At 59.0% G+C, this 21,466-nt stretch overlaps 1 protein-coding gene across 5 annotated transcripts in view; it reads left to right on the forward strand.

The window, feature by feature from the left end:
• Nucleotides 1-21,466, forward strand: part of robo2 (roundabout, axon guidance receptor, homolog 2 (Drosophila)) — a 790,970-nt gene that overhangs the window by 669,172 nt on the left and 100,332 nt on the right. For all 5 annotated transcript variants that reach the window (XM_070893255.1, XM_070893256.1, XM_070893258.1 and 2 more), the window contains one exon: nt 2,692-2,734. In XM_070893255.1, coding sequence (XP_070749356.1) covers nt 2,692-2,734 — 43 coding nt within the window. The remainder of the gene's footprint in view (nt 1-2,691; nt 2,735-21,466) is intronic.

The raw sequence follows: 21,466 nt of genomic DNA on the forward strand, positions 1-21,466 counted from the left end.
TGTGGTGTATTTGGAATTTCAAAAGGCTTTTGACAAGGTCCCACACGAGAGATTAGTGTGCAAAATTAAAGCACATGGTATGGGGGGGAAATGTATTGACGTGGATAGAGAACTGGTTGGCAGACAGGAAGCAAAGAGTAGGAATAAACTGGTCCTTTTCAGAATGGTAGGCAGTGACTAGTGGGGTACCGCAAGGTTCAGTGCTGGGACCCCAACTATTTACAATATACATTAATGATTTGGACGAAGGAATTGAATGTAATAGCTCCAAGTTTGCAGATGACACTAAGCTGGGTGGCAGTGTGAGCTGTGAGGAGGATGCTAAGAGGCTGCAGGGTGACATGGACAGGTTAGGTGAGTGGGCAAATACATGGCAGATGCAGTATAATGTGGATAAATGTGAGGTTATCCACTTTGCTGACAAAAACAGGGAGGCAGAATATTATCTGAATGGTGACAGATTAGAAAATGGGGAGGTGCAACGAGACCTGGGTGTCATGGTACATCATTCATTGAAAGATGGCATGCAGGTACAGCAGGTGGTGAAGAAAGCAGTTGGTATGTTGGCCTTCAAAGCGACAGGATTTGAGTATAAAAGCAGAGAGGTCTTACTGCAGTTGTACAGGGCCTTGGTGAGGCCACACCTTGAATATTGTGTACAGTTTTGGTCTCCTAATCTGAGGAAGGACATTCTTGCTATTGAGGGAGTGCAGCGAAGGTTCACCAGACTGATTCCCGGGATGGCAGGACTGACATATGAAGAAAGACTGGATCGACTAGGCTAATGTTCACTGGAATTTCGAAGAATGAGAGGGGACCTGACAGAAACATATAAAATTCTGACGGGACTGGACAAGTTAGATGTAGGAAGAATGTTCCCGTTGTTGGGGAAGTCCAGAACCAGGGGTCACAGTCTAAGGATAAGGGGTAAGCCATTTAGGACTGAAATGAGGAGAAACTTCTTCACTCAGTGAATTGTGAACCTGTGGAATTCTCCACCACAGAAAGTTGTTGAAGTCAGTTTGTTAGATATATTCAAAAGGGAGTTTGATGTGGCCCTTACGGCTAAAGGGATCAAGGGGTATGGAGAGAAAGCAGGAAAGGGGTACTGAAGTTGCACAATCAGCCATGATCTTATTGAATGGTGGTGCAGTTTCGAAGGGCCGAATGGCCTACACCTGCACCTATTTTCGATGTTTCTATGTTTCTGTGTTTCTCACCCGTGCTGTACCTGCCCTGGGAGTGTTTGATGGGACAGTGTCGAGGGAGCTTTACTCTGTATCTAACCCATGCTGTACCTGCCCTGGGAGTGTTTGATGGGACAGTGTAGAGGGAGCTTTACTCTGTATCTAACCCCGTGCTGTACCTGCCCTGGGAGTGTTTGATGGGACAGTGTAGAGGGAGCTTTACTCTATATCTAACCCGTGCTGTACCTGCCCTGGGAGTGTTTGATGGGACAGTGTAGAGGGAGCTTTACTCTGTATCTAACCCCATGCTGTACCTGCCCTGGGAGTGTTTGATGGGACAGTGTAGAGGGAGCTTTACTCTGTATCTAACCCATGCTGTACCTACCCTGGGGGTGTTTGATGGGACAGTGTAGAGGGAGCTTTACTCTGTATCTAACCCGTGCTGTACCTGCCCTGGGAGTGACAATAATGTCTGAAATGGAATGTGTTTCTTTGCTCTGTCTCCTTAATGAGCGCTAATTCTACCCCAAAAACTTAAAAGGCTGCACGTTTTTAATTTTATGTTTATTTTCCATTTGCTGAAGCATGTTTCTCCAAAATATCCACCTTTCATAGAGTTGAGAATCTTGCAGTTAGATGAAATATTTCAAGTAAAGAGGCTTGTGCAGGCTGATTAAACTGTGGATCGTTCCTTTTCCAATGCAGTCCCTCTCCTTTGCTGGTCTTTCTGTTGAACTCTGGGTCATCAATATAAGACAGTCACTAATAAATCCAATGGGGAATTCAGGTGAAACTTCTTTACCCAGAGAGTGGTGAGAATGTGGAACTCGCTCCCACAGGGAGTGGTTGAGGCGAATAGCGCAGATGCATTTTAGGGGAAGCTGGTTAAACACAGGACCGGTTCGATCCTCATTGTTGGCCTTGGGCGCATAATCTAGGCTGACACTCCAGTGCAGTACCGAGGGAGTGCCGCCCTGTCGGAGCTGCCGTCTTTCGGATGAGCTGTGACCCCCGTCTGCTTGTTCAGGTTGGTGCTAAAACCCCATGGCACAACATTTAAAAAGGACAAGGAGTTCTCCTGGTTACCAGGCCGACATTCCAACCACCAATCAATAGATTGACTGAGCCTTGACATCTCCTTGCTGTGTTTGTGGGACTTTGGCATGGAGTAAAGTGAATTAGGAATTAAATCTCCACAAACAAACACACATAAACACACTGAAGAGAGCGATGTTCCCTTGAACTTAGGGCTCTGGCACTCCTGCGTAATCGGCTCACCGGCTTCTCAATTAAATTCTGACTGGGCCTCGACGCACAAAGCTGAAATGAATGTTGAAGGAACGGCGCTATTTTCGAGGTGATGGATGGTGTCAGGAAAGGCTGAAAGGGCTCCTAATACCTGCCTTTCTCTCTTGTGTAAAATGACACGACGAACTGAAGTATTATTTAACTGAGTGTCGATTCATTTTCTTTCTTCCTTTTTCATCCTGCGGGAAACATGAAGTGACTTTCCAACGTGTAGATGGTGGAATCATGAGTAATGGAAGGTAAGTTCAATTCAAGCAAAGATCTCCCAAGATCAGACGCTGTAATCCATTGATTTTGCACGTGTCGAATCCCAATGCTCGTGATTTCCTAGATATTGTATACAGTCTTGAACCATTGAGGGGTCAATCACACAGTGACAGGGTCGCACTATCGAGGGGTCAGTCAGTCACACAGTGAGGGGCCGCACTATCGAGGGGTCAGTCAGTCACACAGTGAGGGGATGCACTATCGAGGGGTCAGTCACACAGTGAGGGGGCCACACTATCGAGGGGTCAGTCACACAGTGAGGGGGTCGCACTATCGAGGGGTCAGTCACACAGTGAGGGGCCGCACTATCGAGGGGTCAGTCAGTCACACAGTGAGGGGGTCGCACTATCGAGGGGTCAGTCACACAGTGAGGGGCCTCACTAATGAGGGGTCAGTCACACAGTGAGGGGGTTGCACTATCGAGGGGTCAGTCACACAGTGAGGGGGCCACACTATCGAGGGGTCAGTCACACAGTGAGGGGGCCGCACTATCGAGGGGTCAGTCACACAGTGAGGGGCCGCACTATCGAGGGGTCAGTCAGTCACACAGTGAGGGGGCCACACTATCGAGGGGTCAGTCACACAGTGAGGGGTCGCACTATCGAGGGGTCAGTCAGTCACACAGTGAGGGGCCGGACTATCGAGGGGTCAGTCAGTCACACAGTGAGGGGCCGCACTATCGAGGGGTCAGTCACACAGTGAGGGGCCGCACTATCGAGGGGTCAGTCAGTCACACAGTGAGGGGCCGCACTATCGAGGGGTCAGTCACACAGTGAGGGGCCGCACTATCGAGGGGTCAGTCAGTCACACAGTGAGGGGACCGCACTATCGAGGGGTCAGTCACACAGTGAGGGGGCCGCACTATCGAGGGGTCAGTCACACAGTGAGGGGCCGCACTATCGAGGGGTCAGTCACACAGTGAGGGGCCGCACTATCGAGGGGTCAGTCACACAGTGAGGGGGCCGCACTATCGAGGGGTCAGTCACACAGTGAGGGGGCCGCACTATCGAAGGGTCAGTCACACAGTGAGGGGCCGAACTATCGAGGGGTCAGTCAGTCACACAGTGAGGGGCTGCACTATCGAGGGGTCAGTCACACAGTGAGGGGGCCGCACTATCGAGGGGTCAGTCACACAGTGAGGGGCCGAACTATCGAGGGGTCAGTCAGTCACACAGTGAGGGGCTGCACTATCGAGGGGTCAGTCACACAGTGAGGGGCCGCACTATCGAGGGGTCAGTCACACAGTGAGGGGCCGCACTATCGAGGGGTCAGTCACACAGTGAGGGGCCGCACTATCGAGGGGTCAGTCACACAGTAAGGGGACCGCACTATCGAGGGGTCAGTCACACAGTGAGGGGGCCACACTATTGAGGGGTCAGTCACACAGTGAGGGGCCGCACTATCGAGGGGTCAGTCAGTCACACAGTGAGGGGCCGCACTATCGAGGGGTCAGTCACACAGTGAGGGGCCGAACTATCGAGGGGTCAGTCAGTCACAGTGAGGGACCGCACTATCGAGGGGTCAGTCACACAGTGAGGGTCCGCACTATCGAGGGGTCAGTCAGTCACACAGTGAGGGGGCCGCACTATCGAGGGGTCAGTCATACAGTGAGGGGTCGCACTATCGAGGGGTCAGTCAGTCACACAGTGAGGGGCCGGACTATCGAGGGGTCAGTCAGTCACACAGTGAGGGGCCGCACTATCGAGGGGTCAGTCACTCAGTGAGGGGGCCGCACTATCGAGGGGTCAGTCACACAGTGAGGGGCCGAACTATCGAGGGGTCAGTCAGTCACACAGTGAGGGGCTGCACTATCGAGGGGTCAGTCACACAGTGAGGGGCCGCACTATCGAGGGGTTAGTCACACAGTGAGGGGCCGCACTATCGAGGGGTCAGTCACACAGTGAGGGGCCGCACTATCGAGGGGTCAGTCACTCAGTAAGGGGACCGCACAATCGAGGGGTCAGTCACACAGTGAGGGGCCGAACTATCGAGGGGTCAGTCAGTCACACAGTGAGGGGCTGCACTATCGAGGGGTCAGTCACACAGTGAGGGGCCGCACTGTCGAGGGTCAGTCACACAGTGAGGGGCCGCACTATCGAGGGGTCAGTCAGTCACTCAGTGTGGGGGCCGCACTATCGAGGGGTCAGTCACACAGTGAGGGGCCGCACTATCGAGGGGTCAGTCACACAGTGAGGGGCCGAACTATCGAGGGGTCAGTCACACAGTGAGGGGCCGCACTATCGAGTGGTCAGTCACACAATGAGGGGGCCGCACTATCGAGGGGTCAGTCACACAGTGAGGGGGCCGCACTATCGAGGGGTCAGTCACACAGTGAGGGGCCGCACTATCGAGTGGTCAGTCACACAATGAGGGGGCCGCACTATCGAGGGGTCAGTCACACAGTGAGGGGGCAGCACTATCGAGGGGTCAGTCACACAGTGAGGGGGCCGCACTATCGAGGGGTCAGTCACACAGTGAGGGGGCTGCACTATCGAGGGGTCAGTCACACAGTGAGGGGGCTGCACTATCGAGGGGTAAGTCAGTCACACAGTGAGGGGCCGCACTATCGAGGGGTCAGTCACACAGTGAGGGGCCGCAATATCGAGGGTCAGTCAGTCACACAGTGAGGGGTCCGCACTATCGATGGGTCAGTCACACAGTGAGGGGCCGCACTATCGACGGGTCAGTCACACAGTGAGGGGGCCGCACTATCGAGGGGTCAGTCACACAGTGAGGGGCCGCAATATCGAGGGTCAGTCAGTCACACAGTGAGGGGCCGCACTATCGAGGGGTCAGTCAGTCACACAGTGAGGGGCCGCACTATCGAGGGGTCAGTCACACAGTGAGGGACCGCACTATCGAGGGTCAGTCAGTCACAGTGAGGGGGCCGCACTATCGAGGGGTCAGTCACACAGTGAGGTGCCGCACTATCGAGGGGTCAGTCACACAGTGAGGGGCCGCACTATCGAGGGGTCAGTCACACAGTGAGGGGCCGCACTCTCGAGGGGTCAGTCAGTCACACAGTGAGGGGACCGCACTATCGAGGGGTCAGTCACACTGTGAGGGGGCCGCACATTCGAGGGGTCAGTCACACAGTGAGGGGGCCGCACTATCGAAGGGTCAGTCACACAGTGAGGGGGCCGCACTATCGAGGGGCCAGTCACACAGTGAGGGGGCCGCACTATCGAGGGGTCAGTCACACAGTGAGGGGGCCGCACTATCGAGGGGTCAGTCACACAGTGAGGGGGCTGCACTATCGAGGGGTCAGTCACACAGTGAGGGGGCCGCACTTTCGAGGGGTCAGTCAGTCACACAGTGAGGGGGCCGCACTATCGAGGGGTCAGTCACACAGTGAGGGGGCCGCACTATCGAGGGTCAGTCACACAATGAGGGGGACACACTATCGAGGGGTCAATCAGTCACACAGTGAGGGGGCCGCACGATCGAGGGGTCAGTCACACAGTGAGGGGCCACACTATTGAGGGGTCAGTCACACAGTGAGGGGCCGCACTATCGAGGGTCAGTCACACAGTGAGGGGGACACACTATCGAGGGGTCAGTCAGTCACACAGTGAGGGGGCCGCACGATCGAGGGGTCAGTCACACAGTGAGAGGCCGCACTATCGAGGGGTCAGTCACACAGTGAGGGGCCACACTATTGAGGGGTCAGTCACACAGTGAGGGGCCGCACTATCGAGGGGTCAGTCACACAGTGAGGGGCCGCACTATCGAGGGTCAGTCACACAGTGAGGGGCCGCACTATCGAGGGGTCAGTCACACAGTGAGGGGCCGCACTATCGAGGGATCAGTAAGTCACACAGTGAGGGGGACGCACTATCGAGGGGTCAGTCACACAGCGAGGGGCTGCACTATCGAGGGTCAGTCAGTCACTCAGTGAGGGGACGCACTATCGACGGGTCAGTCACACAGTGAGGGGGCCGCACTATCGAGGGGTCAGTCACACAGTGAGGGGCTGCACTATCGAGCGGTCAGTCACACAGTGAGGGGCCGCATTATCGAGGGTCAGTCACACAGTGAGGTGCCGCACTATCGAGGGGTCAGTCACACAGTGAGGGGCCGCACTATCGAGGGGTCAGTCACACAGTGAGGGACCGCACTATCGAGGGGTCAGTCACACAGTGAGGGGCCGCACTATCGAGGGGTCAGTCAGTCACACAGTGAGGGGGACGCACTATCGAGCGGTCAGTCACACAGTGAGGGGGCCGCACTATCGGGGGGTCAGTCAGTCACACAGTGAGGGGCCGCACTATCGAGGGGTCAGTCACACAGTGAGGGGCCGAACTATCGAGGGGTCAGTCACACAGTGAGGGGCCGCACTATCGAGTGGTCAGTCACACAATGAGGGGGCCGCACTATCGAGGGGTCAGTCACACAGTGAGGGGGCCGCACTATCGAGGGGTCAGTCACACAGTGAGGGGCCGCACTATCGAGTGGTCAGTCACACAATGAGGGGGCCGCACTATCGAGGGGTCAGTCACACAGTGAGGGGCCGCACTTTCGAGGGGTCAGTCACACAGTGAGGGGCCGCACTATCGAGGGGTCAGTCACACAGTGAGGGGGCCGCAATATCGAGGGGTCAGTCACACAGTGAGGGGGCCGCACTGTCGAGGGGTCAGTCACACAGTGAGGGGGCCGCACTATCGAGGGGTCAGTCACACAGTGAGGGGCCGCACTATCGAGGGGTCAGTCACACAGTGAGGGGGCCGCACTATCGAGGGGTCAGTCACACAGTGAGGGGCCGCACTATCGAGGGGTCAGTCAGTCACACAGTGAGGGGGCCGCACGATCGAGGGGTCAGTCACACAGTGAGGGGCCGCACTATCGAGGGTTCAGTCACACAGTGAGGGGCCACACTATTGAGGGGTCAGTCACACAGTGAGGGGGCCGCACTATCAAGAGTCAGTCAGTCACACAGTGAGGGGCCGCACTATCGAGGGGTCAGTCACACAGTGAGGGCGCCACACTATCGAGGGGTCAGTCAGTCACACAGTGAGGGGGCCGCACGTTCGAGGGGTCAGTCACACAGTGAGGGGCCGCACTATCGAGGGTTCAGTCACACAGTGAGGGGCCACACTATTGAGGGGTCCGTCACACAGTGAGGGGCCGCACTATCAAGAGTCAGTCAGTCACACAGTGAGGGGCCGCACTATCGAGGGGTCAGTCACACAGTGAGGGGCCGCACTATCGAGGGGTCAGTCAGTCACACAGTGAGGGGCCGCACGATCGATGGGTCAGTCACACAGTGAGGGGCCGCACTATCGACGGGTCAGTCACACAGTGAGGGGGCCGCACTATCGAGGGGTCAGTCACACAGTGAGGGGCCGCAATATCGAGTTCAGTCAGTCACACAGTGAGGGGCCGCACTATCGAGGGGTCAGTCACACAGTGAGGGACAGCACTATCGAGGGGTCAGTCACACAGTGAGGGGCCGAACTATCGAGGGGTCAGTCAGTCACACAGTGAGGGGCCGCACTATCGAGGGGTCAGTCACACAGTGAGGGGCCGCACTATCGAGGGGTCAGTCAGTCACACAGTGAGGGGCCGCACTATCGAGGGGTCAGTCACACAGTGAGGGGCCGCACTATCGAGGGGTCAGTCACACTGTGAGGGGACCGCACTATCGAGGGGTCAGTCACACAGTGAGGGGGCCGCACTATCGAAGGGTCAGTCACACAGTGAGGGGGCCGCACTATCGAGGGGCCAGTCACACAGTGAGGGGGCCGCACTATCGAGGGGTCAGTCACACAGTGAGGGGGCCGCACTATCGAGGGGTCAGTCACACAGTGAGGGGGCTGCACTATCGAGGGGTCAGTCACACAGTGAGGGGGCCGCACTATCGAGGGGTCAGTCACACAGTGAGGGGCCGCACTATCGAGGGGTCAGTCAGTCACACAGTGAGGGGCCGCTCTATCGAGGGGTCAGTCAGTCACACAGTGAGGGGCCACACTATCGAGGGTCAGTCACACAGTGAGGGGGCCGCACTATCGAGGGTCAGTCACACAGTGAGGGGGCCGCACTATCGAGGGTCAGTCACACAGTGAGGGGGCCGCACTATCGAGGGGTCAGTCAGTCACACAGTGAGGGGCCGCACTATCGAGTGGTCAGTCACACAGTGAGGGGGCCGCACTATCGAAGGGTCAGTCACACAGTGAGGGGGCCGCACTATCGAGGGGCCAGTCACACAGTGAGGGGGCCGCACTATCGAGGGGTCAGTCACACAGTGAGGGGGCCGCACTATCGAGGGGTCAGTCAGTCACACAGTGAGGGGGCCGCACTATCGAGTGGTCAGTCACACAGTGAGGGGGCTGCACTATCGAGGGGTCAGTCAGTCACACAGTGAGGGGCCGCACTATCGAGGGGTCAGTCACACAGTGAGGGGCCACACTATTGAGGGGTCAGTCACACAGTGAGGGGCCGCACTATCAAGGGTCAGTCACACAGTGAGGGGCCGCACTATCGAGGGGTCAGTCACACAGCGAGGGGCTGCACTATCGAGGGGTCAGTCACACAGTGAGGGGCCGCACGATCGAGGGGTCAGTCAGTCACACAGTGAGGGTCCGCACTATCGAGGGGTCAGTAAGTCACACAGTGAGGGGCCGCACTATCGAGTGGTCAGTCACACAGTGAGGTGCCGCACTATCGAGGGGTCAGTCACACAGTGAGGGGGCCGCACTATCGAGGGGTCAGTCACACAGTGAGTGGCCGCACTATCAAGGGTCAGTCAGTCACAGTGAGGGGGCCGCACTATCGAGGGGTCAGTCACACAGTGAGGGGGCCGCACTATCGAGGGGTCAGTCAGTCACACAGTGAGGGGGACGCACTATCGAGCGGTCAGTCACACAGTGAGGGGCCGCACTATCGAGGGGTCAGTCACACAGTGAGGGGGCTGAACTATCGAGGGGTCAGTCAGTCACACAGTGAGGGGCCGCACTATCGAGGTGTCAGTCACACAGTGAGGGGCCGCACTATCGGGGGGTCAGTCAGTCACACAGTGAGGGGGACGCACTATCGAGGGGTCAGTCACACAGTGAGGGGGCCGCACTATCGAGGGGTCAGTCACACAGTGAGGGGGCCGCACTATCGAGGGGTCAGTCACACAGTGAGGAGGCCGCACTATCGAGGGGTCAGTCAAACAGTGAGGGGTCACATTATCGAGGGGTCAGTCACACAGTGAGGGGGCCGCACTATCGAGGGGTCAGTCACACGGTGAGGGGCCGCACCATCGTGAGGGGCCGCACTATCGAGTGGTCAGTCAGTCATACAGTGAGGGGCCGCACTATCGAGGGGTCAGTCAGTCACACAGTGAGGGGCCGCACTATCGAGAGTCAGTCAAACAGTGAGGGGCCGCACTATCGAGGGGTCAGTCAGTCACACAGTGAGGGGGCCGCACTATCGAGGGGTCAGTCAGTCACACAGTGAGGGGCCGGACTATCGAGGGGTCAGTCAGTCACACAGTGAGGAGACCGCACTATCGAGGGGTCAGTCACAGTGAGGGGCCGCACTATCGAGGGGTCAGTCAGTCACACAGTGAGGGGGCCGCACTATCGAGGGGTCAGTCACACAGTGAGGGGCCGCACTATCGAGTGGTCAGTCAGTCACACAGTGAGGGGCCGCACTATTGAAGGTTCAGTCAGTCACACAGTGAGGAGGCCGCACTATCGAGGGTTCAGTCACAGTGAGGGGCCGCACTATCGAGGGGTCAATCAGTCACACAGTGAGGGGGCCGCACTATCGAGGGTCGGTCACACAGTGAGGGGGCCACACTATCGAGGGGTCAGTCAGTCACACAGTGAGGGGCCGCACTATCGAGGGGTCAGTCAGTCACACAGTGAGGGGGCCGCACTATCGGGGGGTCAGTCAGTCACACAGTGAGGGGCCGCACTATCGAGGGGTCAGTCAGTCACACAGTGAGGGGGACGCACTATCGAGGGGTCAGTCACTCAATGAGGGGGCCGCACTATCGAGGGGTCAGTCAGTCACACAGTGAGTGGGTCGCACTATCGAGGGGTCAGTCACACAGTGAGGGGCCTCACTATCGAGGGGTCAGTCACACAGTGAGGTGTCGCACTATCGAGGGGTCAGTCAGTCACACAGTGAGGGGGACGCACTATCGAGCGGTCAGTCACACAGTGAGGGGGCTGAACTATCGAGGGGTCAGTCAGTCACACAGTGACGGGCCGCCTATCGAGGGGTCAGTCACACAGTGAGGGGGCCGCACTATCGGGGGGTCAGTCAGTCACACAGTGAGGGGGACGCACTATCGAGGGGTCAGTCACTCAGTGAGAGGCCGCACTATCGAGGGGTCAGTCACACAGTGAGGGGCCGCACTATCGAGAGTCAGTCAGTCACACAGTGAGGGGCCGCACTATCGAGGGTCAGTCACACAGTGAGGGGCCGCACTATCGAGGATCAGTCAGTCACACAGTGAGGGGCCGCACTATCGAGAGGTCAGTAAGTCACACAGTGAGGTGCCGCACTATCGAGGGGTCAGGCACACAGTGAGGGACCACACTATCGAGGGTCAGTCAGTCACAGTGAGGGGGCCGCACTATCGAGGGGTCAGTCACACAGTGAGGGGGCCGCACTATCGGGGGGTCAGTCAGTAACACAGTGAGGGGCCGCACTATCGAGGGGTCAGTCACACAGTGAGGGGGCCGCACTATCGGGGGGTCAGTCAGTCACACAGTGAGGGGCCGCACTATCGAGGGGTCAGTCACACAGTGAGGGGGCTGAACTATCGAGGGGTCAGTCAGTCACACAGTGAGGGGCCGCACTATCGAGGGGTCAGTCAGTCACACAGTGAGGGGGCCGCACTATCGGGGGGTCAGTCAGTCACACAGTGAGGGGGCCGCACTATCGAGGGGTCAGTCACACGGTGAGGGGCCGCACCATCGTGAGGGGCCGGACTATCGAGGGGTCAGTCAGTCACACAGTGAGGGGGCCGCACTATCGAGGGGTCAGTCAGTCACACAGTGAGGGGCCGGACTATCGAGGGGTCAGTCAGTCACACAGTGAGGGGCCGCACTATCGAGGGGTCAGTCAGTCACACAGTGAGGGGCCGGACTATCGAGGGGTCAGTCAAACAGTGAGGGGCCGCACTATCGAGGGGTCAGTCAGTCACACAGTGAGGGGGCCGCACTATCGAGGGGTCAGTCAGTCACACAGTGAGGGGCCGGACTATCGAGGGGTCAGTCAGTCACACAGTGAGGAGACCGCACTATCGAGGGGTCAGTCACAGTGAGGGGCCTCACTATCGAGGGGTCAGTCAGTCACACAGTGAGGGGGCCGCACTATCGAGTGGTCAGTCAGTCACACAGTGAGGGGCCGGACTATCGAGGGGTCAGTCAGTCACACAGTGAGGAGGCCGCACTATCGAGGGGTCAGTCACAGTGAGGGGCTGCACTATCGAGGGGTCAATCAGTCACACAGTGAGGGGGCCGCACTATCGAGGGTCGGTCACACAGTGAGGGGGCCACACTATCGAGGGGTCAGTCAGTCACACAGTGAGGGGGCCGCACTATCGAGGGGTCAGTCAGTCACACAGTGAGGGGACCGCACTATCGAGGGGTCAGTCACACAGTGAGGGGGCCGCACTATCGAGGGGTCAGTCAGTCACACAGTGAGGGGCCGCACTATCGAGGGGTCAGTCAGTCACACAGTGAGGGGCCGCACTATCGAGCGGTCAGTCAGTCACAAGTGAGGAGGCCGCACTATCGAGGGGTCAGTCACACAGTGAGGGGCCGCACTATCGAGGGTCAGTCACACAGTGAGGGGCCGCAATATCGAGGATCCGTCAGTCACACAGTGAGGGGCCGCACTATCGAGGGGTCAGTAAGTCACACAGTGAGGTGCCGCACTATCGAGGGGTCAGTCACACAGTGAGGGGGCCGCACTATCGAGGGGTCAGTCACACCGTGAGGGGGCCGCACTATCGAGGGGTCAGTCACACAGTGAGGGGGCCGCACTATCGAGGGGTCAGTCACACAGTGAGGGGGCTGAACTATCGAGGGGTCAGTCAGTCACACAGAGAGGGGGACGCACTATCGGGGGGTCAGTCAGTCACACAGTGAGGGGCCGCACTATCGAGAGTCAGTCAAACAGTGAGGGGCCGCACTATCGGGGGGTCAGTCAGTCACACAGTGAGGGGCCGCACTATCGAGGGGTCAGTCACACAGTGAGGGGGCTGAACTATCGAGGGGTCAGTCAGTCACACAGTGAGGGGCCGCACTATCGAGGGGTCAGTCAGTCACACAGTGAGGGGGCCGCACTATCGGGGGGTCAGTCAGTCACACAGTGAGGGGGACGCACTATCGAGGGGTCAGTCACACACTGAGGGGGCCGCACTATCGAGGGGTCAGTCAAACAGTGAGGGGTCACATTATCGAGGGGTCAGTCACACAGTGAGGGGGCCGCACTATCGAGGGGTCAGTCAAACAGTGAGGGGTCACATTATCGAGGCGTCAGTCACACTGTGAGGGGCCGCACCATCGTGAGGGGTCAGTCAGTCATACAGTGAGGGGCCGCACTATCGAGAGTCAGTCAGTCATACAGTGAGGGGCCGCACTATCGAGAGTCAGTCAAACAGTGAGGGGCCGCACTATCGAGGGGTCAGTCAGTCACACAGTGAGGGGGCCGCACTATCGAGGGGTCAGTCAGTCACACAGTGAGGGGCCGGACTATCGAGGGGTCAGTCAGTCACACAGTGAGGAGACCGCACTATCGAGGGGTCAGTCACAGTGAGGGGCCGCACTATCGAGGGGTCAGTCAGTCACACAGTGAGGGGGCCGCACTATCGAGTGGTCAGTCAGTCATACAGTGAGGGGCCGGACGATCGAGGGGTCAGTCAGTCACACAGTGAGGAGGCCGCACTATCGAGGGGTCAGTCACAGTGAGGGGCCGCACTATCGAGGGGTCAATCAGTCACACAGTGAGGGGCCGCACTATCGAGGGTCGGTCACACAGTGAGGGGGCCACACTATCGAGGGGTCAGTCAGTCACACAGTGAGGGGGCCGCACTATCGAGGGGTCAGTCAGTCACACAGTGAGGGGCCGCACTATCGAGGGGTCAGTCAGTCACACAGTGAGGGGCCGCACTATCGAGAGTCAGTCACACAGTGAAGAGGCCGCACTATCGAGGGGTCAGTCAGTCACAAGTGAGGAGGCCGCACTATCGAGGGCTCAGTCACAGTGAGGGGCCGCACTATCGAGGGGTCAGTCAGTCACACAGTGAGGGGGCCGCACTATCGAGGGGTCAGTCAGTCACACAGTGAGAGGCCGCACTATCGAGGGGTCAGTCAGTCACACAGTGAGGGGCCGCACTATCGAGTGGTCAGTCAGTCACACAGTGAGGGGCCGGACTATCGAGGGGTCAGTCAGTCACACAGTGAGGGGCCGCACGATCAAGGGGTCAGTCACACAGTGTGTGGGCCACACTATCGAGGGGTCAGTCACACAGTGAGGGTGCCGCACTATCGAGGGTCAGTCACACAGTGAGGGGGCCACACTATCGAGGGGTCAGTCACACATTGAGGGGCCGCACTATCGAGGGGTCAGTCACACAGTAAGGGGACCGCACTATCGGGGGGTCAGTCACACAGTGAGGGCCGCACTATCGAGGGGTCAGTCACACAGTGAGGGGACCGCACTATCGAAGGGTCAGTCAGTCACACAGTGAAGGGCCGCACTATCGAGTGGTCAGTCACACAGTGAAGGGCCGCACTATCGAGGGGTCAGTCAGTCACACAGTGAGGGGCCGCACTATCGAGTGGTCAGTCACACAGTGAGAGGCCGCACTGTCGAGGGGTCAGTCACACAGTGAGGGGACCGCACTATCGAGGGGTCAGTCACACAGTGAGGGGGCCGCACTATCAAGGGGTCAGTCAGTCACACAGTGAGGGGCCGCACTATCGAGGGGTCAGTCACACAGTGAGGGGGCCACACTATCGAGGGGTCAGTCAGTCACACAGTGAGGGGCCGCACTATCGAGGGGTCAGTCACACAGTGAGGGGGCCGCAATATCGAGGGGTCAGTCAGTCACACAGTGAGGGGCCGCACTATCGAGGGATCAGTCAGTCACACAGTGAGGGGCCGCACTATCGAGGTGTCAGTCAGTCAAACAGTGAGGTGGCCGCACTATCGAGGGATCAGTCAGTCACACAGTGAGGAGGCCGCACTATCGAGGGGTCAGTCACAGTGAGGGGCCGCACTATCGAGGGGTCAGTCAGTCACACAGTGAGGGGCCGCACTATCGAGGGGTCAGTCACACAGTGAGGGGCCGCACTATCGAGGGGTCAGTCACACAGTGAGGGGCCGCACTATCGAGGGGTCAGTCAGTCACACAGTGAGGGGCCGGACTATCGAGGGGTCAGTCACACAGTGAGGGGGCCGCACTATCGAGAGGTCAGTCAGTCACACAGTGAGGGGACCGCACTATCGAGGGGTCAGTCACACAGTGAGGGGCCGCACTATCGAGGGGTCAGTCAGTCACACAGTGAGGGGGCCGCACTATCGAGGGGTCAGTCAGTCACATAGTGAGGGGGCCGCACTATCGAGGGGTCAGTCACACAGTGAGGGGCCGCACTATCGAGGGGTCAGTCAGTCACACAGTGAGGGGCCGCACTATCGAGGGGTCAGTCAGTCACATAGTGAGGGGGCCGCACTATCGAGGGGTCAGTCACACAGTGAGGGGCCGCACTATCGAGGGGTCAGTCACACAGTGAGGGGGCCGCACTATCGAGGGGTCAGTCAGTCACACAGTGAGGGGCCACACTATCGAGTGGTCAGTCACACAGTGAGGGGCCGCACTGTCGAGGGGTCAGTCACACAGTGAGGGGACCGCACTATCGAGGGGTCAGTCACACAGTGAGGGGCCGCACTATCGAGGGGTCAGTCAGTCACACAGTGAGGGGCCGCACTATCGAGGGGTCAGTCAGTCACACAGTGAGGGGCCGCACTATCGAGGGGTCAGTCAGTCACACAGTGAGGGGCAGCACTATCGAGGGGTCAGTCAGTCACACAGTGAGGGGCTGCACTATCGAGGGGTCAGTCAGTCACACAGTGAGGGGGCCGCACTATCGAGGGGTCAGTCAGTCACACAGTGAGGGGACCGCACTATCGAGGGGTCAGTCACACAGGGAGGGGCCGCACTATCGAGGGGTCAGTCAGTCACACAGTGAGGGGCCGGACTATCGAGGGGTCAGTCAGTCACACAGTGAGGAGGCCGCACTATCGAGGGGTTAGTCACAGTGAGGGGCCGCACTATCGAGGGGTCAATCAGTCACACAGTGAGGGGGCCGCACTATCGAGGGTCGGTCACACAGTGAGGGGGCCACACTATCGAGGGGTCAGTCAGTCACACAGTGAGGGGGCCGCACTATCGAGGGGTCAGTCGCACAGTGAGGGGCCGCACTATCGAGGGTCGGTCACACAGTGAGGGGGCCACACTATCGAGGGGTCAGTCAGTCACACAGTGAGGGGGCCGCACTATCGAGGGGTCAGTCAGTCACACAGTGAGGGGCCGCACTATCGAGGGGTCAGTCAGTCACACAGTGAGGGGCCGCACTATCGAGGGGTCAGTCAGTCACACAGTGAGGGGCCGCACTATCGAGGGGTCAGTCAGTCACAAGTGAGGAGGCCGCACTATCGAGGGCTCAGTCACAGTGAGGGGCCGCACTATCGAGGGGTCAGTCAGTCACACATTGAGGGGGCCGCACTATCGAGGGGTCAGTCAGTCACACAGTGAGAGGCCGCACTATCGAGGGGTCAGTCAGTCACACAGTGAGGGGCCGCACTATCGAGTGGTCAGTCAGTCACACAGTGAGGGGCCGGACTATCGAGGGGTCAGTCAGTCACACAGTGAGGGGCCGCACTATCAAGGGGTCAGTCACACAGTGAGGGTGCCGCACTATCGAGGGTCAGTCACACAGTGAGGGGGCCACACTATCGAGGGGTCAGTCAGTCACACAGTGAGGGGCCGCACTATCGAGGGATCAGTCAGTCACACAGTGAGGGGCCGCACTATCGAGGGGTCTGTCAGTCACACAGTGAGGGGCCGCACTATCGAGGGGTCAGTCAGTCACACAGTGAGGGGCCGCACTATCGAGGGGTCAGTCACAGTGAGGGGACCGCACTATCGAGGGGTCAGTCACACAGTGGTGGGGCCGCATTATCGAGGGGTCAGTCACACAGTGAGGGGCCGCACTATCGAGGGGTCAGTCAGTCACACAGTGATGGGCCGCACTATCGAGGGGTCAGTCAGTCACACAGTGAAGGGCCGCACTATCGAGTGGTCAGTCACACAGTGAAGGGCCGCACTATCGAGGGGTCAGTCAGTCACACAGTGAGGGGCCGCACTATCGAGTGGTCAGTCACACAGTGAGAGGCCGCACTGTCGAGGGGTCAGTCACACAGTGAGGGGACCGCACTATCGAGGGGTCAGTCACACAGTGAGGGGGCCGCACTATCAAGGGGTCAGTCACAGTGAGGGGCCGCACTATCGAGGGGTCAGTCAGTCACACAGTGAGGGGCCGCACTATCGAGGGGTCAGTCACAGTGAGGGGCCGCACTATCGAGGGGTCAGTCAGTCACACAGTGAGGGGCCGCACTATCGAGGGGTCAGTCACAGTGAGGGGCCGCACTATCGAGGGGTCAGTCAGTCACACAGTGAGGAGGCCGCACTATCGAGGGGTCAGTCACAGTGAGGGGCCGCACTATCGAGGGGTCAGTCAGTCACACAGTGAGGGGGCTGCACTATCGAGGGGTCAGTCAGTTACACATTGAGGGGCCGCACTATCGAGGGGTCAGTCACACAGTGAGGGGCCGCACTATCGAGGGGTCAGTCAGTCACACAGTGAGGGGCCGGACTATCGAGGGGTCAGTCAGTCATGGAGTGAGGGGCCGCACTATCAAGGGGTCAGTCACACAGTAAGGGGTCGCACTATCGAGGGGTCAGTCACACAGTGAGGGGGCCGCACTATCGAGGGTCAGTCACACAGTGAGGGGGCCGCACTATCGAGAGGTCAGTCAGTCACACAGTGAGGGGACCGCACTATCGAGGGGTCAGTCACACAGTGAGGGGCCGCACTATCGAGGGGTCAGTCAGTCACACAGTGAGGGGGCCGCACTATCGAGGGGTCAGTCAGTCACATAGTGAGGGGGACGCACTATCGAGGGGTCAGTCAGTCACATAGTGAGGGGGCCGCACTATCGAGGGGTCAGTCACACAGTGAGGGGCCGCACTATCGAGGGGTCAGTCAGTCACACAGTGAGGGGGCCGCACTATCGAGGGGTCAGTCAGTCACACAGTGAGGGGCCACACTATCGAGTGGTCAGTCACACAGTGAGGGGCCGCACTGTCGAGGGGTCAGTCACACAGTGAGGGGCCGCACTATCGAGGGGTCAGTCACACAGTGAGGGGCCGCACTATCGAGGGGTCAGTCAGTCACACAGTGAGGGGACCGCACTATCGAGGGGTCAGTCACACAGTGAGGGGCCGCACTATAGAGGGGTCAGTCACACAGTGAGGGGCCGCACTATCGAGGGGTCAGTCAGTCACACAGTGAGGGGCCGCACTATCGAGGGGTCAGTCAGTCACACAGTGAGGGGCCGCACTATCGAGGGGTCAGTCAGTCACACAGTGAGGGGCCGCACTATCGAGGGTCAGTCACACAGTGAGGGGCCGCACTCTCGAGGGGTCAGTCAGTCACACAGTGAGGGGGCCGCACTATCGAGGGGTCAGTCAGTCACACAGTGAGGGTGCCGCACTATCGAGGGTCAGTCACACAGTGAGGGGGCCACACTATCGAGGGGTCAGTCAGTCACACAGTGAGGGGCCGCACTATCGAGGGATCAGTCAGTCACACAGTGAGGGGCCGCACTATCGAGGGGTCTGTCAGTCACACAGTGAGGGGCCGCACTATCGAGGGGTCAGTCAGTCACACAGTGAGGGGCCGCACTATCGAGGGGTCAGTCACAGTGAGGGGACCGCACTATCGAGGGGTCAGTCACACAGTGGGGGGGCCGCATTATCGAGGGGTCAGTCACACAGTGAGGGGCCGCACTATCGAGGGGTCAGTCAGTCACACAGTGAAGGGCCGCACTATCGAGGGGTCAGTCAGTCACACAGTGAAGGGCCGCACTATCAAGTGGTCAGTCACACAGTGAAGGGCCGCACTATCGAGGGGTCAGTCAGTCACACAGTGAGGGGCCGCACTATCGAGTGGTCAGTCACACAGTGAGAGGCCGCACTGTCGAGGGGTCAGTCACTCAGTGAGGGGACCGCACTATCGAGGGGTCAGTCACACAGTGAGGGGGCCGCACTATCAAGGGGTCAGTCACAGTGAGGGGCCGCACTATCGAGGAGTCAGTCAGTCACACAGTGAGGGGCCGCACTATCGAGGGGTCAGTCACAGTGAGGGGCCGCACTATCGAGGGGTCAGTCAGTCACACAGTGAGGGGCCGCACTATCGAGGGGTCAGTCACAGTGAGGGGCCGCACTATCGAGGGGTCAGTCAGTCACACAGTGAGGAGGCCGCACTATCGAGGGGTCAGTCACAGTGAGGGGCCGCACTATCGAGGGGTCAGTCAGTCACACAGTGAGGGGGCTGCACTATCGAGGGGTCAGTCAGTTACACATTGAGGGGCCGCACTATCGAGGGGTCAGTCACACAGTGAGGGGCCGCACTATCGAGGGGTCAGTCAGTCACACAGTGAGGGGCCGGACTATCGAGGGGTCAGTCAGTCATGGAGTGAGGGGCCGCACTATCAAGGGGTCAGTCACACAGTAAGGGGTCGCACTATCGAGGGGTCAGTCACACAGTGAGGGGGCCGCACTATCGAGGGTCAGTCACACAGTGAGGGGGCCGCACTATCGAGAGGTCAGTCAGTCACACAGTGAGGGGACCGCACTATCGAGGGGTCAGTCACACAGTGAGGGGCCGCACTATCGAGGGGTCAGTCAGTCACACAGTGAGGGGGCCGCACTATCGAGGGGTCAGTCAGTCACATAGTGAGGGGGACGCACTATCGAGGGGTCAGTCAGTCACATAGTGAGGGGGCCGCACTATCGAGGGGTCAGTCACACAGTGAGGGGCCTCACTATCGAGGGGTCAGTCAGTCACACAGTGAGGGGGCCGCACTATCGAGGGGTCAGTCAGTCACACAGTGAGGGGCCACACTATCGAGTGGTCAGTCACACAGTGAGGGGCCGCACTGTCGAGGGGTCAGTCACACAGTGAGGGGCCGCACTATCGAGGGGTCAGTCACACAGTGAGGGGCCGCACTATCGAGGGGTCAGTCAGTCACACAGTGAGGGGACCGCACTATCGAGGGGTCAGTCACACAGTGAGGGGCCGCACTATAGAGGGGTCAGTCACACAGTGAGGGGGCCACACTATCGAGGGGTCAGTCAGTCACACAGTGAGGGTGCCGCACTATCGAGGGTCAGTCACACAGTGAGGGGGCCACACTATCGAGGGGTCAGTCAGTCACACAGTGAGGGGCCGCACTATCGAGGGGTCAGTCAGTCACACAGTGAGGGGCCGCACTATCGAGGGGTCAGTCACAGTGAGGGGACCGCACTATCGAGGGGTCAGTCACACAGTGGGGGGGCCGCATTATCGAGGGGTCAGTCACACAGTGAGGGGCCGCACTATCGAGGGGTCAGTCAGTCACACAGTGAAGGGCCGCACTATCGAGGGGTCAGTCAGTCACACAGTGAAGGGCCGCACTATCGAGTGGTCAGTCACACAGTGAAGGGCCGCACTATCGAGGGGTCAGTCAGTCACACAGTGAGGGGCCGCACTATCGAGTGGTCAGTCACACAGTGAGAGGCCGCACTGTCGAGGGGTCAGTCACACAGTGAGGGGACCGCACTATCGAGGGGTCAGTCACACAGTGAGGGGGCCGCACTATCAAGGGGTCAGTCACAGTGAGGGGCCGCACTATCGAGGGGTCAGTCAGTCACACAGTGAGGGGCCGCACTATCGAGGGGTCAGTCACAGTGAGGGGCCGCACTATCGAGGGGTCAGTCAGTCACACAGTGAGGGGCCGCACTATCGAGGGGTCAGTCACAGTGAGGGGCCGCACTATCGAGGGGTCAGTCAGTCACACAGTGAGGAGGCCGCACTATCGAGGGGTCAGTCACAGTGAGGGGCCGCACTATCGAGGGGTCAGTCAGTCACACAGTGAGGGGGCTGCACTATCGAGGGGTCAGTCAGTTACACATTGAGGGGCCGCACTATCGAGGGGTCAGTCACACAGTGAGGGGCCGCACTATCGAGGGGTCAGTCAGTCACACAGTGAGGGGCCGGACTATCGAGGGGTCAGTCAGTCATGGAGTGAGGGGCCGCACTATCAAGGGGTCAGTCACACAGTAAGGGGTCGCACTATCGAGGGGTCAGTCACACAGTGAGGGGGCCGCACTATCGAGGGTCAGTCACACAGTGAGGGGGCCGCACTATCGAGAGGTCAGTCAGTCACACAGTGAGGGGACCGCACTATTGAGGGGTCAGTCACACAGTGAGGGGCCGCACTATCGAGGGGTCAGTCAGTCACACAGTGAGGGGGCCGCACTATCGAGGGGTCAGTCAGTCACATAGTGAGGGGGACGCACTATCGAGGGGTCAGTCAGTCACACAGTGAGGGGCCACACTATCGAGTGGTCAGTCACACAGTGAGGGGCCGCA

Source organism: Pristiophorus japonicus, chromosome 11, assembly GCF_044704955.1.
Source record: "Pristiophorus japonicus isolate sPriJap1 chromosome 11, sPriJap1.hap1, whole genome shotgun sequence".
Lineage (NCBI taxonomy): Eukaryota > Metazoa > Chordata > Chondrichthyes > Pristiophoridae > Pristiophorus > Pristiophorus japonicus.